Source organism: Fusarium solani (genome assembly GCF_023522795.1).
Source record: "Fusarium solani strain SB1 chromosome Unknown bctg00000014, whole genome shotgun sequence".
Lineage (NCBI taxonomy): Eukaryota > Fungi > Ascomycota > Sordariomycetes > Hypocreales > Nectriaceae > Fusarium > Fusarium solani.
The window spans coordinates 631,526-646,598 of NW_027072141.1; the positions used below are offsets into that span (position 1 = coordinate 631,526).

Genomic DNA, 15,073 nt, shown 5'->3' on the forward strand with positions numbered 1-15,073 from the left:
AGAGGCGAGGCCAAGATACTAGATCTACTGATCCTGCAACAGGTCTGTAACGCTGTTCAGACAATTCATGTATCACCGTGAGACATCTTCCCTTGAGGTGGCTGCCTGTGTAACACCATCATGCATGCCACTTCTCCAACAAGAAGCTGTTGAGCGTTGAATTGAAGCCGCAGAAGGTATTGATCGTTGAATTGATGTGCCAATTTGAGGTTTGGAACCCTTTCCGTGCTTACATAACGGATCTTATTGGCACGGCCGGCCGTGTCGAAAGTCACGTGATCTTAACGGCACGACCGGTCGTGTCTATATGAGGGGCCCTACAACCGAGTAGGAATAGAACTGAACTGAACATGGTGCGTCTGGTTCCTGCTGTGCCTTGGCCCATCCCCGCGGCACTTCGTAACACGAGCGGCCCATTGCTGTAACCTGCCTCAGTGTTGGTGTGTAACAATAGTATAGGTCTTCTTGCCCCAACCCCCTTAGCTCTCTCGATGGTACCCAAGGTGCCTATAATATGTTATTAGCTTTAGTCCGCCTATCAGGAGCCTCTTTTCTTAACGCAAGCAAGCGACGCTTCATCTGACGGTAGAGAGTTTTTGACTAGTAACAAACGATGAACCCTTCTCAAGTATTGAGACGAAGGGTAGGCGCCAGATGCTGTACGTGTGGCGCCTTTAACTAAATTATCTATACACACTCGGCTATTTAGGCGCATTGCATTCATACACATGCGGCTACATTGGAAACGAGAAACCTCCTAGACTGAGATGTGCATGGTTGAGCATGGATAGCAAGTGTCAAGTGTAAGGTGATTCAGGTCCGCGAGGAAGTGGAGGGCACAAAGGGATAAATTCATTAATAGATTAATAGTAATTTCATAAGTATTTATCTTTAATCTCTCTTATAGGGAGTAGTTTTATTGGGGTTGCCTCACGTGATGAACACACTGCACAATAGACTTCCCGGCTCGGAAGGTTCACTGAGGGGTTTTCTTCCCTCCTGCAACTGCCTCACGGGGAGTCAATTGCTCGCCTCGGCAGGTGTCTCGTCATCTCTCACGCAGTCAAGACTCGACTTTCACCCGCCCCACCTTCCCTCTGTATATAGCACTACTACAATATACAGACACTTGCCTCCCTACGAGGGAGCGCGGACGGGCCCTCTCTGACGCTGCGGTCTAACACGCTTACGCATAAGACCGCAGTGACAGGTGACCCGTTGCGGCCAAACTACACACACTCTGTCCCTCTTGACTGCGTGAGGTCACCAATAAAAGTAGGTTTTATTACGCCCGGGAGAACGTGTCTCATAGGGCCGTTAGATACGCTTGCCATTTACACTTCCGCCATCTTGATCCTGACCACAAAAGAAAACCCCACTTCTCTCTCCGATTCTTTTTTGTTCCAGCCTCGCTTGACTCTGTTTGACAGACCTGCTTGGAGGCCGATTTCTCCAAGTGTTCAGCATCCTATCTTCAGCAGCTGAAGCATGGACTGTCCGCCTGAAGCTGTTGGATGTTAGTATTCCCTAGGTTCAGTTGTTAATGTGTCATATCTCCCGGTTCGCCTCCAGTCTCCCCGTCTCTATTGCAAACTTGACCGCCGTTCGCACCGCCTGTAAATTAGGTGTCCAATAAGTTGGTTATTGGACACACTGGTTTTCCATCGTAAACGATCACGTTATCTACAACGCCAGGGGCGACGGTGGCAGGTTTGCACTGAGTACTTACTTCAAATCCGGTCTCAAGGCCGACCCAGGCTTGTTCGTCGCCCTTCGCCTGTTCGAGGTTCCAATTTTCGATGTGAGTGCTCTGTTAAGCTATCATGGTTTAGAGAATATTGGCTGAATGGAATAGAAGTCGGTGAACTACAGCACGTTCACGGAATGGCCTTCTTCCCCTCCTCAGACCTTGCCCTGCGACGTGCCCGAACATTACTGTCACCATAGGTCCCTCCCAGCCTCGTTCAGCTTGCTTCATTGGCTCCCACTTAACCACGCCCCATCATCCCTGGACTTGACCGGTGGTCGTCGATTCCTCATCCCCCGATCCCGCTTGCGGATGAACACATCTTGATCATCGTCATCATCATCGTCGTCGTCCATGCGGCCGCGAGACATGGAATTTCCCCTAAACTCACCGCTGTGCTCGATATCTTCTAAGCTGTCGTCAATGCCCATGGCCTGCGGCCTTTGCAAGCCAAGTGCCGTCCCCGGCGGTTGTATCACTTCCGGAGTCTCAGTACGAGGCCGATCTGGTGTCATGGCAACTGATTGCTCGGGCATCGGGGCGGGAGCCGGCTTGGGCGCCCTGTGTGGATACTTTCTAGGTCTTCCACTGCCGGGTCTGGCTCCGCCCCGTTTCCCCCGTGTCTTGGGCTCACCTCGAGACTTGCCCATATGCTCGGCCATTGCCGACTTTAGAGGCTGACGTGCTCGTTTTCGAAGCCTGTCCGAACCCTTCCCTAGCGCAAAGTCCGAGTCAGTTGCTGACAGAGACCCGGCGCAAGACCCAGTCGCATCTGTTGCTGTTGGATGATACTCGTCCTCCTCAGAGTCATCCTGTACCTCTCGTTTCCGCTTTCGCGGTAGTTTCGGTATGAATTCGGGCGACTCGTACATTTCCGAGTCCTCGTCTTCAAGGCCTTGACGCGAGGCCTTCTTGCCCTTGCCAGGCTTCTTTTTGTCAGACTTGGGCGCTTTTCTTGCTACTCCCTGTCCATTATCGGCGCGGTTTGGACGGCGTGTCCGCTTCTTGGCCTCATCAGACATCTCTCCGGCCTTATGGTCGAGCAGCTTCTTGGTCAGATTGGGGAAGTTCTCGCCATAGTTGAAGAAGAGTTCCTCGCCAGCCTGAATGTCACCCGTCGCAGTGAATTTGATCCGGTATTCGCCATTGACGTAGAGAATTCGAGGCGTGATGTTACAGCCACGCTTGTCGCCGTCTGACTTCTCCGACGCATGGTTGATGTAACGGCTCAAGTTGCCATATATAGCCGCGTCCACCCAAATGCCTTCATGTTCGAGAAGCGTGAAGACGTACGAGATGTTGGATTCTTCATCGAATACATCACCGCGTCTGGCCTCTCTCCGAACGCCTTCGTCATGGGTGATGAGTTCTCCAACATATTCGATGATGAAATCACCCTGTGCGATAAATTCGGCTGCAAAAAGCCCGTAGCCAACTCCCTCTAGCTGGCTTTGGCCTAACACGAGAGCCCTGGTAAGACCACGCTGTAAAGAGCAGTTCTGGCAGCCAGTCGCGTGGAGGAGTTCATCTTCGGCATTTTCAGGATCAGCCCTCTTGAGAACGCCACAGGTACAGCAGAGATCCGGGTCGCACTCGCGGTTCAGCTGCACACAAATACATGGCCTATCCTTTTGTTTCGAAAGACAAGTTTTGCCTTGCGAATGGCAGGCGCAGCCAGTGAATTTGTACGCGCAATTCTCCACCGTGCATCCGCAGTACTTCTCACATAAATATCCGTACTGGACGCAAATGCAATTTTCCAGGGTACATGGTCCTTCGTGAGAGCAGGGCTCAATCAGCTCACGCTGTTGATGCTCCTGGCTGCGTGTGCGATTTTCCCAGTCGCCAATGAGCGCCTTTTTGAAGCGATCATACCATGAAACCGTCCTAATTGGCGTCTTCCTGACTGGCTCAGGCGGAGGCAGTCTGATACCGAAGTGTTCATACTCGTGGAAAACATCGCGACAGTCGCGGTCGAGAAGGTGGGCCACAATGCAGAAGGGATCCGTTTTGACGCGACTGTGGTCGGCTGTCGCAACCATGGATCGCATAACGATGTGCTCTTCCGGCGTCCAAGGCCGCTGCGCAGAGTTTACCGCGGAAGTGGTCGATGTTTGGTAGCAGTTGCGTTTGCAGGGGTTAAAAGGATGCCCGTTGGCGATGTTGGCCCTGTCGGACAGAATGCGTCTTCTTCGCTTGAGGGTATCTGAGAGGCGAGGAAGCATCGAAAGGTTTCGTTTGCAGTTGGAAGCATCATACTCTCCATGCTCGCAGGAATGACTGAAGCAGATGAGACAGCCAAGAATACAATAAGTTCCCAGATTGAATTCGGCAGCCTCGAATTCGTCCTCGTATTGTGAGTCAGAGCCATCCTTGGCCGTCTGTTTAGTATCCATGATGCTATCGACAGACTCATCGAGTAAGAGGACGTCTCGGAGCGTAATCTGCTTCGTCGAAGGCTGGTTTTGGTGGAATACACGATAAAATGCTTCCGTGAACATTTCGGCAGCCCTGTTGGCCTCGGGGTAGGTAGTGGACCCGGCTAGGTGATGGGAATTGAGGATGTCGGACTTCTGTCGGGGCGTGATTGCATCATTGGGTGCGCGACTTGCCATGTACCGGATCAGGGTTGATTTATCGCAGCCGGGAAGCCTGAGCCTATCCAGCCAGTTTTCAAGGTAGAGCGAGACAGTCGAGGCGAATTCCGAGCGGACAGTTACGCGCACTTTTTCCTCCCGACTCATTGGCTTAAATCCGGATTTGCGGTCGATGTCTTCTAGCTCCTGCAACCAAATGTTGTACTTTGACTCCTCAGAACTCTCAATGTCCCTCAGGTGGGGAACAAATGTCAGCATCGTGTTTGGAGTGAGGATGTTCTTTTTGATTTCCACGTGGTGAAAGCGATACCGGGGAACGCGCTCTTCGTCGGTCAGGATGTGCACAACCTCATAGCGACCCACACGTTTGTTGCTCTTGGACTTGGAGTGTTCCTGTTTCCTGATGTTAGTATCGATTTTATTAAAGTATATGGGGTCGACTACTTTGAATTTGATTCTCATCGTTTCAGCCTCGTCGACTGACGCAGGTTTGCTGCTGAGGCCTGCAAAGAGATCCTTGCCAGTAAGAACACGACGCTCCGTAGCCTTGGTGGATTCGATGATGTAGGACGTCATGCGTGCATGGCCATCTTTGATATCTTGGCGAAATGTGGTTAAAGCTTGAACGATGCGAGAGACATCCCATTCCAGTTTTCGTGAGGCCTGATACTTGGGGCTTATAGCCTTAACATGCTGAGTTGCTTCGGGAGAATGATGCTCCCAGGATGGCGTCACCTGCCGATGCCCCAGGTTAGGGCATCGCACGCCGGACAACCTTGCCATGTCTTGGGCATCATCCCATTCACCATTTGACGTAGTCGCCTTTTGCGCTGGCCTAAATGTTGATTGCGACGGGCGACGGGGCTCAAATAAATGCCAGCTGGATTGGCCAGGTCGTTTCTTGAGCGAACTGATGGTCGCGCGGCTGGGATCACCATCGTGGTCAATCAAGACAAATCGGGCTTTAGTGGTCTCGAGACGAGCGGGCTGTGGCGATGGTGGTCTTCGCGGATGAGGAGACTTATCCCCAGCGTCGCTTGAATCGTTCAAGATCAGGTTGGTTACCTCGATTTTTGTGGCAGGACGAGCAGGACCAGGAGGAGGAACTGTTGAAGTATAAGCCTCAACAGTCTTCTGGGGGTAACCCATTGTTGTTTCATCAGGAACTGCACCCGGAATTGGGCCTGGAGTCATGGCTGCGGCTGACAAACTTAAGGGTTTTCTAGGATTGCCCCTCTCCCTCAATCGCAGCTGCCTGCACCATTCTGCAATGGAAATGGTCTCGTGCGTGATGATAAAATGGAAGAAAGGGCGATACAGGTTGCGGGTTTGCCTTGTCAGTCGAAAGGAGAGATGTCTGGGATGGCTCCTAAGAACCTGGATGGAAGGGCGCGCGTGGCCGAAGGCAGGGTGCAGGTCCTGAAAGGCGAGCAGGCGCGGTCGAAGGCGCAAATGAACCCCACGGATCCAATATATGTTTCGCAGAGAACCCCTTAAGCGACGAGCTAATGATGACGGCCAATCTAGTTTACGCGACTTTTGTTGTGTTGCCTTTCAGGCGCGAGATGAACGTGAGTGGTGATTGAACGTCCAGAGCGCGGGGGAGCGCGTTCACCAACGGAGCTTAGCGCGAGTCTCCCCGGCCACACCTTTCCTGATGGAGCAACGATTTTCCGTCGAACTGTATCTCCTGATGTGCGAAGACTACAGCAGGTCACTCGCCCCACAGTTAGTATCTTAACTGATCTTGGAGTATCGACTCAATATCAGGATAGAGCATTAACGTCCCGGTACTCGCCACTCCTCCTAGGAGCAGTGCTTCTAGAAGTCACGGAAAACACGCTGGTCTCAATTGGGCTAGATCCCTGCGGGTGACTCAGCTGTAGTCTTCGCACAACAGAGGAGATGTAGGGAGTAGTTTTATTGGGGTTGCCTCACGTGATGACCACTTAGACACACAGTGTGTCCAACAACCAAGTCAAGTAACTTGGTTGGTTGATGTGGGGCCCCATATGTAGCCATCTGGCCTATGAGATCCGTTCTCCACTGCGATAGGGACGACAGACACTAAGGTCGTGGGTGCAGATTGGCCTTATTTACGCGGTGGATAGGTTAATTGATGTGTTAGGAGAGGTTGGGAATAGCATTATCTGGGAAGCAGTAGAGGATGGCCAAGGCGCTGGGGAGTAAGCGTTGGGGATCTCGGCGCGGGTATGCGGTTCAACCTCTTCAATTCAACACCATCAATTCCATTTGGAGATGCGGTGGTTCAACTCCATGGGCCAAATGCTGAATAAGCTGTCAACGCAACGCCACGCGAAGGCGAAATTGATGGAATTGAATTGATCGCCAGCCTGGGCTTTAGACAACCGCTGTGCTGGTCACCGTGTCCCCCGATGGCGTGGGGCTTGCAATCGTTGGACTCGAATTGTCACGACCCCACGTCAGCGGTCACGTGCCAAGAACCTCCCTCACCCGCCAAGAAGTGAGTCAGCTGTCACGAGCCCAAATTCTCTGATGGGTCTGATTGGATGTGTGTATGTTCTTGGTTTCGTCAGGACCCCGCTCTGAGTTCCTGTACATCCTTATGCTGGAGTAGCTAGAAGGATATTGCTATAACACGTACACGCCCAATTATCCAAAATACACACCGTGACATCAGCCACCACTCACCTTCGGCGCCCGCTACAGAGGCGCCCGGGCGCGCTTTTAGACTTTTTACGTTTTAAATTCTACAAAATTAGTAGAATTTATTTAAAAATTAAGGAAAAATATCTCTGACATCTATTATATTATATCTATATATATATCTTACTTTAATTACTATATCTTCAGCATTTAATTAGTTATAAGGTATTTAAACCTGCGCTTAGTCATCATTCATTAAATTCGCATGCCCAGGTGCACGATTAGTCTCATTCAACTTTCAATAATAATAATAAAATTAAAGAAAATTATAATAAGAAAATTAAGATCATAAGCATATTTATGATGCTATTACATATTATATACAGAGTTTTTATAATTTAATATAAATGAAATGTTAGGTTATTATAGAAAACGTAAAAAAATCTAAATGCGCATACGTGTCACGGCCCATGCCGCGATCGAATGCGTGTCGCCACACGGCACGGATCAACGTATTCCGCTCACTCGGTGCGAGTGAGCGGGACCCATTTTCTCACTCCGGACAAGTGAGAATGTAACACTATCTCACGATGGGCATCGTGAGATGCTCCCCAGACCCTGCCTATAAAAAACCACACAACATCCCTTAGACAGACACTCTCGCTACCTCAGCTTTCAATACAATTTGATTACTCAAGAATACTTCTTGATATTATCAGACGTGATTCGCCACCCTACGCTCAGTACGACGCCCCGTCACAACTGTCAACATAAACCAATTGGGTTACGGTTTACTACGTTGGGAACCTTGACCGTCACAATACGGGCGCGCGTGTAGCGGGCGCCCTCACCTTCGAAAAGAGTGAGCCTCACCTCGAGAAGAACGAGCCTCACGCAGGTATATGCGAGTCGGAAGAAAACCCTAAGTATATAGTACACGCTCATTTGCACTTTCCTATGTAACAGCTACCTCAGCTATCAATGCAACTTGGTTACACTCAATCGATACCTTCATCACTACCTATCTCCTGAGTGCGCAAACACCTCCAAGGCGTACCTCGCCCCACATGATCACGGGCACCTCGGAAGTACGTGAGGGGTACGAAAAGTTTAATCCGATAAGAAATTAATGCTATTTCCCACCTTAAACACCATCAAATTATTTTGATTTCATCAATGACTTCCTCTCCGATTCTAGAAGAGATACAGGTCATCAACCCCTATGATGACAGGAGCTTTATCAGGGAGGAGCACAGTCGCCGCCTGCGGCCAAATGACCCTACGCGCGCCGTTGATTTTCCGGCTGAAAATGATCGAGGCACCAACTTCGAGCCTTTCCACGTAGAAACACGCCCTTTTCACATTAACACACTGCGTCCAACGCCTCTACAACTATTCCAGCTTTTTCTACCCATATCACTCGTTGAGAAATGGGTATCTTACACAAATTCCTGGATCACGTGCCTCAAAGAAAACGGCGTTATTGACAGCTGGAATACCCCGATGGAGCGGACTTCAAAATTACACAAATGGGAAGGAACAACGGTCTCAGAGGTGTTAACGACGATTGGTGCGCTAATTTATATGGGTGTGCATAAATAAAAGACAATACGAAGCTATTGGAAACCCCCCAAGCCCGGTGATCAACGTCCTGCGCACTCATTTATCAACTTCATCTCACACAATAAGTTTCAGCTTATCCACAGGCACCTTCGTCCCTTTGACCCACCAAATATGACGAAACTGCACCTATTCCGAAGGTATTCCAATGCGTTGAAGAGTGGTCTGACCATATGCAAGCCGTATCCATGCAGATATTCCGGCCCGGGCCTCACCTTGCCGTCGATGAGTGTATGATCCGTTATACCGGCAAAAGCGACGACATAACGGTTATCAAAAGCAAGCCTGACCCCGTGGGCTTCAAGATATGGGTTATCGCCCAATGCGGCTTCTTTTTTCGGTGGATTTGGCACGTCAAGGTGAAACCCCATGGTGCCGTTGGCGATGAAATTTCAACGCAGAAGTCATCATCACGAGGTCGGCCAAGCAAGCGAAGAAAAGTCACAGCCAGAGCCCCTAGTACAGAAGACAAGTCTTTCACACCGAATTCGACTCAGGCTATCGTCGTTTCCCTGACAAATATGCTGCCAGAAGCGACATATACGGTCTGCCCCCCTAGTGAGTCCTGCAGTAGACGGGTTAGTTTCGACTCTCTGTATGGAATATGCTGACTTCGGTCGACGAGCGCGTTGATAACCCGGCCCAGCGTGAGGAGACTCTTGTTGATTAGGCCCGCCTCGGCGGCGCGCTTGTTCTCGGCTCCTGAGCGCTGGATGTTTTCGCTGCCAGCCAGATCCACGAGGTTGAGCTTTCCGGCGCTGATGTACTCCTCCTCGCCCTTCTTCCGGACATAGGCCGTAATAGTGAAGACTGTGTGACTTCGGCTGCTGAGATCGTTGCACTTCGTTGCCGCAACCTGACGCTTCAGGCTCCCATCTTGAAGGACCTTGATTCCTTCGCGGGCGGTTCTGACATGCTTCTCTTCCATTCCCTGGACCACCGTGGTGTATCCTCTCCTCGAAGTGTCGTCATTGATCTTCAACTTTGCGTTCTCTTCCACGGAGATGAGGTCACGCAGCTCCTCGTTGTATAGCTCGATGAACGAGCACTTGACGCAGTTCTCGGTGTCGTCAATCTCGAGTTTGTTGAACAGCGCGTGCAACACGCGTGGGATGATTCCGGCGGCGTCGGAAAGAAGATCTAGCGTCTCGGCCATGTCACCAGACATGGTGTAGGTCTTGCCGGTACCTGTCTGGCCGTATGCGAAGATTGTGCAGTTATACCCAGCCAGCATCTGGAGAACTGTTAGTTCAGTCCCTCGGGGTCGAGCTACGGAAAGACACCCAACTCGTCCAGAATAGGCTTTACAACGTCGTCGAAGATCATGCTCTGGTCTGCCGCCGGCGAAAATACGCGGTCAAAGTTGTAAGTCTTGTTGCTCAATGCGCCAGGTCCCATTGATAGCTAAATGAGCTTGCCCTTGACGCCATCGGTCTGGACCACGGCGGCGCTATTCTCCTTGACCTCGCGCTCGTTGCGGCCCCTACATCGCACGACGACATTGATGTTAGTTTCTTCGCCGGCCGCAACACCAGCCTCGGACTCGCCCTCCCTGTCCTTGCGCTTCGTGCCTGTCGTGGCGATGGAGGATACGGAGTCGGCGGGGGAGATGGCGCCATCTCGGTTGAATCTCGAGGCCGTGGCGGGCATGCGCAGCGAAGAGGCTCGAGTGCCATATCGCGTCTTCGTCATGCTGCCGGCGACGGGGGCGCGGGGTGCCTGACGACGGCTTCCGTCTGGACACCATGGGAGTGATTTGGGAAACTTCGCAACGGTCGAGCTTGTAAAAGAAAAAAGGGAGGAACACAAAAAAGAGGCAATGTAAAAATCGGCGGCCAAAGGTTTGAGACGATGCGCTGCACCTCGTTGTACATGGGTGACAGCTGTTGAGGTGGATGGATAAAGTAAACAGTGCCTCCAGGTGGAGTGGGGTCTAAGCACGGCTAGTAAGCAGGACGGTGGTTGCTCTGACAACCACCAGTGTTTACCGTTGATAAGTCGACAGTCCAGTTCTGAGGATTGTTAGTCAGCGTCCTCCAACCCTCTTGCCTGGCACAAGGTGGAGCATGTACGTACTGTGGAGTGTAATGCGTCCAATCAATTAGGCAAATACCATCATTAATTGCTGCCTGAATACTTAGGCAGGAAGTGATACGTGGTTCGCAATTACCCCACGCTTGTTCTTGATCTGCGAGGCTCTCAACTGATCCTGCAGACTTTGCTATTGAGTGCCCTGGCAAAACTGTGCACAAACAAGCCTCTGCTATTGTTCTCAGGCTGTCCGTCCTACTGGATGGGTGCCACCTCCATTGTCACATGCGATAAACGCGCGAACCAACTCCACCGACCTTGGCGCTCAAGGGGTCGGAGCGATCCCCAGAGTGGAGTTCTTATCGATAAGCCATCCCACCTTTAATGGCCCTGCATACGGGCGGATAAACCGTGGACCAGTCATTCTTGGAGAATCAGCGTATTTTGAGCGAGATGGCCTTGGCGGCCCCCCCCCCTCCCCCCCGGCCCCGCGTTAGCAAATGAGCGGCCGCCATTATCCGCCGAAGGAACACAACCCCGATAAAGAGATTCACGTCAATGTGAATCTGAACATGTGGCAGCTGCCTTGGGGATATTTTTGGGATCATTTCGGTACTAAACAGGGTCCTTAATCGCGCACCTTCTCCCTTAGCTGCTTGCTCACACTCTGATCAAGAAAACCGCGGCATCCCGTTGGGTATTTCACCACAGTGAGATGATGCAGGACGTCACTTTAAACAATCACGTTCAAATGAAGTGTGGTTGTTGTTCGAACCTTTTTTTTTTTTGTTTTGTCTGACGCGACTGGATTTGCCTCAGCCCTCAAGGGCAACAGTTGGCTGCTGCCCGGCCCCCATCGGGGATACGACGTAGGGCCATTCAAGCATCTGCGAGGCACTGAATTCGGCCCTTAAATGGCTGCCTTTAACATTTTAGTCCGTGATACATACCGTCCTCAAGAGTACAATGCGCCTAGCGCGGCTGCCTTCGGTGTGACTATGAACTCCGGATCTGCTTTTGCGGGGAGACCATGGAACTCTGTCCGACCCGGAACCCTGCTGCTCGGCCATCTTCATGTGGAGAGGAGGCGCGCGAGATTCGCGTCAACCGCTCAGTTCTGCAGATCACTCGGTCGACCATCGGGTAACGAAGCCGTTCGATGTCACTGTGCAGGAAGTTAGATAGCACTGTATTTGTGGGGTAAATCGATCAAGTTAATCCTTTACGCACGCGCTCAGTCCCCCTCTCAACTTGTTGATTCAAGCACATTGAACCATGGCTACGGGTACCATTGAATGCGATGTCTGCTTGCAGGTCATACCACAGACCAATATTTCAGGTCATATCCTGCTGCATATGGTAAGAGTGTGTACCGATGAACTTCAATTTGTCTAATACATACGCCTGTCGCAGTCCCAAATCATTCAATTATGCAAATCGCTGCCTCACACTGGCACGGAATCGAACGAAGATCTACGATCCTACGACGATGGCATCGATGACGCCGATTCCCATTGCGACGCAACGGATCAAGAACCCTCAACGGACAGAAGCGACCACCCGATCGCTACGACTCGAAAAAAGTTCAAATGCCCAGCCTGTGAGCATGCGCCATTCAGTAGGAGGCAGGAATTAGTCAGACATTTTGGGAGACGTACGGCTCCCGGTCTCAGTCTATTTATCCTGCTGTCCGCTAACGCGCACAACCAGACTACGAGATCAAAAAGACCTGCGACACGTGCTTCCATGAATTCTCTAAAGCGAGCAAGTATGTATGGCACCGGTGTGGCCCAGACGTGGCCAGTTGCCAGGAGTCGTATAAGAGCCGATGGCAATCGCTGCGAAAGGAGGTGGGAAGAGCGCTTGATCGGGCGTGTGGTGTGGTCGGACCGAGAAGAAGCCGGCAAGCGCTACGAACAGAGCCACGAAAGAGACGCAAAGCAGAGCATTTAGGCCAATGTTCCATGAATGCAGCAACCATAAATACTCCGCTTCTATCCCAAGAAGACCCGAGACCTGCCGTCGAACGAGAAGCATTCCCGAGCAACGCCGCGTTGCATCTCATACCAAACACGTCACTCCCGCAGGCAGAGGATTCAGTTCAGCCAAATGATCCAGTCGCTATCGATGCCAATTTCCCCCAAGCTTGCCACGCCACAGATTACTCCTCAACATGGTGTGTATCATCTTCGGAGGCGCCTATAATTTGGGACGATTGGAACTGGCTAGGCGGAGAGTCATGGGTCTCAGGCGCTCAGGATTAGAGCGCCATCCAGGTAGTCTATTCTTTGTCATACTGATCCTATTTCGGTGCTGTACCCTTGAACTTGTAGCCCTTTTCCGGTAGTCCATACCCTATGGCTCGACCGCCGCTTGATCCCACCGCAAACCTCGGGTGTACGATCATCCTGTTTGGCGTCAATAAAAATGGTATGAAGCGGAGGAGTAGACTTACACGCCGCCTTCCGTCATTCTCACTTTAGTCTCTTGCAACTTTTTGATGTCTGTCAAAAACGGGTATGGGACTTCGTACATCCCATTCGCGGCCTTTACTCCCGCCGATGGAAGGTATTGAGAACGAACGAAAATCTCCAGTTCCGATCCAGCACTACACACGTAGACGGCTATCCTATGGTCTTGATCCTCGTCTTCAAGTATTGTGGAAGCGAAATAATGTTTCGGGTAATTGCTGCCAAGGATCCAGCAAGCCGGGCGACATTGCGTATCGAATGAATCGAGGATTTGTCGGATGCGCTAGGACATGTAAACAACGACTCAGATACCAGGTTGCCTCTTACTTACTGGGTCATTCTCGAGGATAGGCAAGACCCTTCTGAAGCTGCTGGGCTCCCAAGAGACACCGTCGTGGTCCAGCTGTGCGACTGCCTTCCCAATCTCCGTGTTCGCCTGGTAGAATACGCCATGCTCTTTCAGGAAGTGCGGTGCGTCGACTGCAGATACTGACGGAGAAACTTGGCATTCTTCGAAAAGAGTCATGGAATCGAAGATAGAAGAATCCATTCTGGCATGTCTGGGAAATATCAGCAATGGGGTGCTGAGGAATAGATGAGGTGATGATCCGATGCCGCGGGGCAGCCAGCGATAACGCCTCGCTAAAGGAGCAAGGAGGGAAGAACGGTTTTCCCGGATTCCGCTATGACGACGAGCTGACTGGTGACAACTCAAGTGGCGATTCGGGCATCGTCACATAAATTGACTGAGCTGCCCAGTTTACGCCCAACGCTCTCCTTTACGAATCGTCGAGACCTTTACATACATCTGAGTACGAACCACTTGTAAATTCCATCTGAAGCCAAATGACTAACATGCTCACAGGTCAACATAACCGCGGCATTTAGAAAGACAAACACGATGTCTGAAGCTGGATGCAAGGACTGCACAAACGGTATCACTGCCGCAGGTACTATTTGCGACAAATGCTGCAAGAAATAGAGTTGGGATGATGTCGGCAAATGAACTGGTAGACTGGAAATATAGTTGCATCATGGGGGATGAAGTGCGTGTACGACATATCGTGACTCGAGCTCAAATGTACCGATTAATCTATTGAGGTGAATTCGATGACTTCACGGAACGGGCCCTACGTATTGGAAAGACAAGCGTAAACGCACCAGCTAGAGTGCAAACGCACCGGACAGAGTGCAAACGCGCCGGACAGAGTGCAAACGCGCCGGACAGAGTGCAAACGCGCCGGACAGAGTGCAAACGCGCCGGACAGAGTGCAAACGCACCGGACAGGGTGCAAACGCGCCGGGCAGGGTGCAAACGCACCAACTAGAAGTGCAATCGCACCCGCACCATGATTTACGTAAACAGCTCCACTTTGATGAAACCTCACTAGATATGATTGGTGTTGTTGACAATGCGCCTTCCCTTTTTCTACTATCGTCCCTGGTGTTGCTCTTGCCGGAGCCGACAATTTCTCCTACTTATCGATCATCTATGGTCGCCCGAGTGTATGTGATTCTATGGCGTGGCGGGAAACCAACTTTATGCTGAGTTACAATCATCTCAACAAGAGTTGCCTCGAATTATAGAATTAACTCAATATCGCACCGCCATCTTCTTTGTTCGCCCTCATCAATTGGCTAGCTTTATCTTTAATAATGTGCGGCTGGGTTGTTTCACAATCACAGGATAATTGTATGCCAACCCAATTAGGGAATTGAGCTATCATGAAAGATCCAGCGATGTAAGGGCCAATAACGTTGTGACTTCGGATGGCTTGCACGAAATACACGACTTGAACCACGATGCAGGCTGGGTTCATGGCCTCACGCACGAATCCTCTTCTGATTCGGCCGTGCAGGGGTTCGAACAGAACCAACCGCATAATCATTGCTACCGTCATGGGTCCAGGTAGCGACTGTGCGAGATCGTCCAATTGGATGTGCTTGCGATACACGCGGCGCCGTGGGTGATGTGGTTC

The 15,073-nt window shown here is 51.1% G+C and overlaps 4 protein-coding genes across 4 annotated transcripts; all 4 read right to left on the reverse strand.

Annotated features, from left to right (window-relative positions):
• Positions 1–1,974: 1,974 nt before the first annotated feature.
• On the reverse strand, positions 1,975–5,538 carry MRS44_017675 (uncharacterized protein; the record flags this gene model as incomplete). The annotated part of the gene is made up of 1 exon (XM_065615584.1): positions 1,975–5,538. The coding sequence occupies one exon, from the start codon at positions 5,536–5,538 to the stop codon at positions 1,975–1,977; it is 3,564 nt and encodes a 1,187-aa protein (XP_065471656.1).
• A 3,547-nt stretch (positions 5,539–9,085) lies between these two features.
• On the reverse strand, positions 9,086–9,918 carry MRS44_017676 (uncharacterized protein; the record flags this gene model as incomplete). The annotated part of the gene is made up of 2 exons (XM_065615585.1): positions 9,086–9,826; positions 9,874–9,918. The coding sequence occupies 2 exons, from the start codon at positions 9,916–9,918 to the stop codon at positions 9,086–9,088; spliced, it is 786 nt and encodes a 261-aa protein (XP_065471657.1).
• Positions 9,919–9,996: 78 nt separating this feature from the next.
• MRS44_017677 (uncharacterized protein) lies at positions 9,997–10,284 on the reverse strand (the record flags this gene model as incomplete). The annotated part of the gene is made up of 1 exon (XM_065615586.1): positions 9,997–10,284. The coding sequence occupies one exon, from the start codon at positions 10,282–10,284 to the stop codon at positions 9,997–9,999; it is 288 nt and encodes a 95-aa protein (XP_065471658.1).
• Positions 10,285–12,925: 2,641 nt separating this feature from the next.
• Positions 12,926–13,644, reverse strand: MRS44_017678 (uncharacterized protein; the record flags this gene model as incomplete). Its single annotated transcript, XM_065615587.1, has 3 exons — positions 12,926–13,031; positions 13,079–13,377; positions 13,426–13,644. The coding sequence occupies 3 exons, from the start codon at positions 13,642–13,644 to the stop codon at positions 12,926–12,928; spliced, it is 624 nt and encodes a 207-aa protein (XP_065471659.1).
• Positions 13,645–15,073: the final 1,429 nt, after the last annotated feature.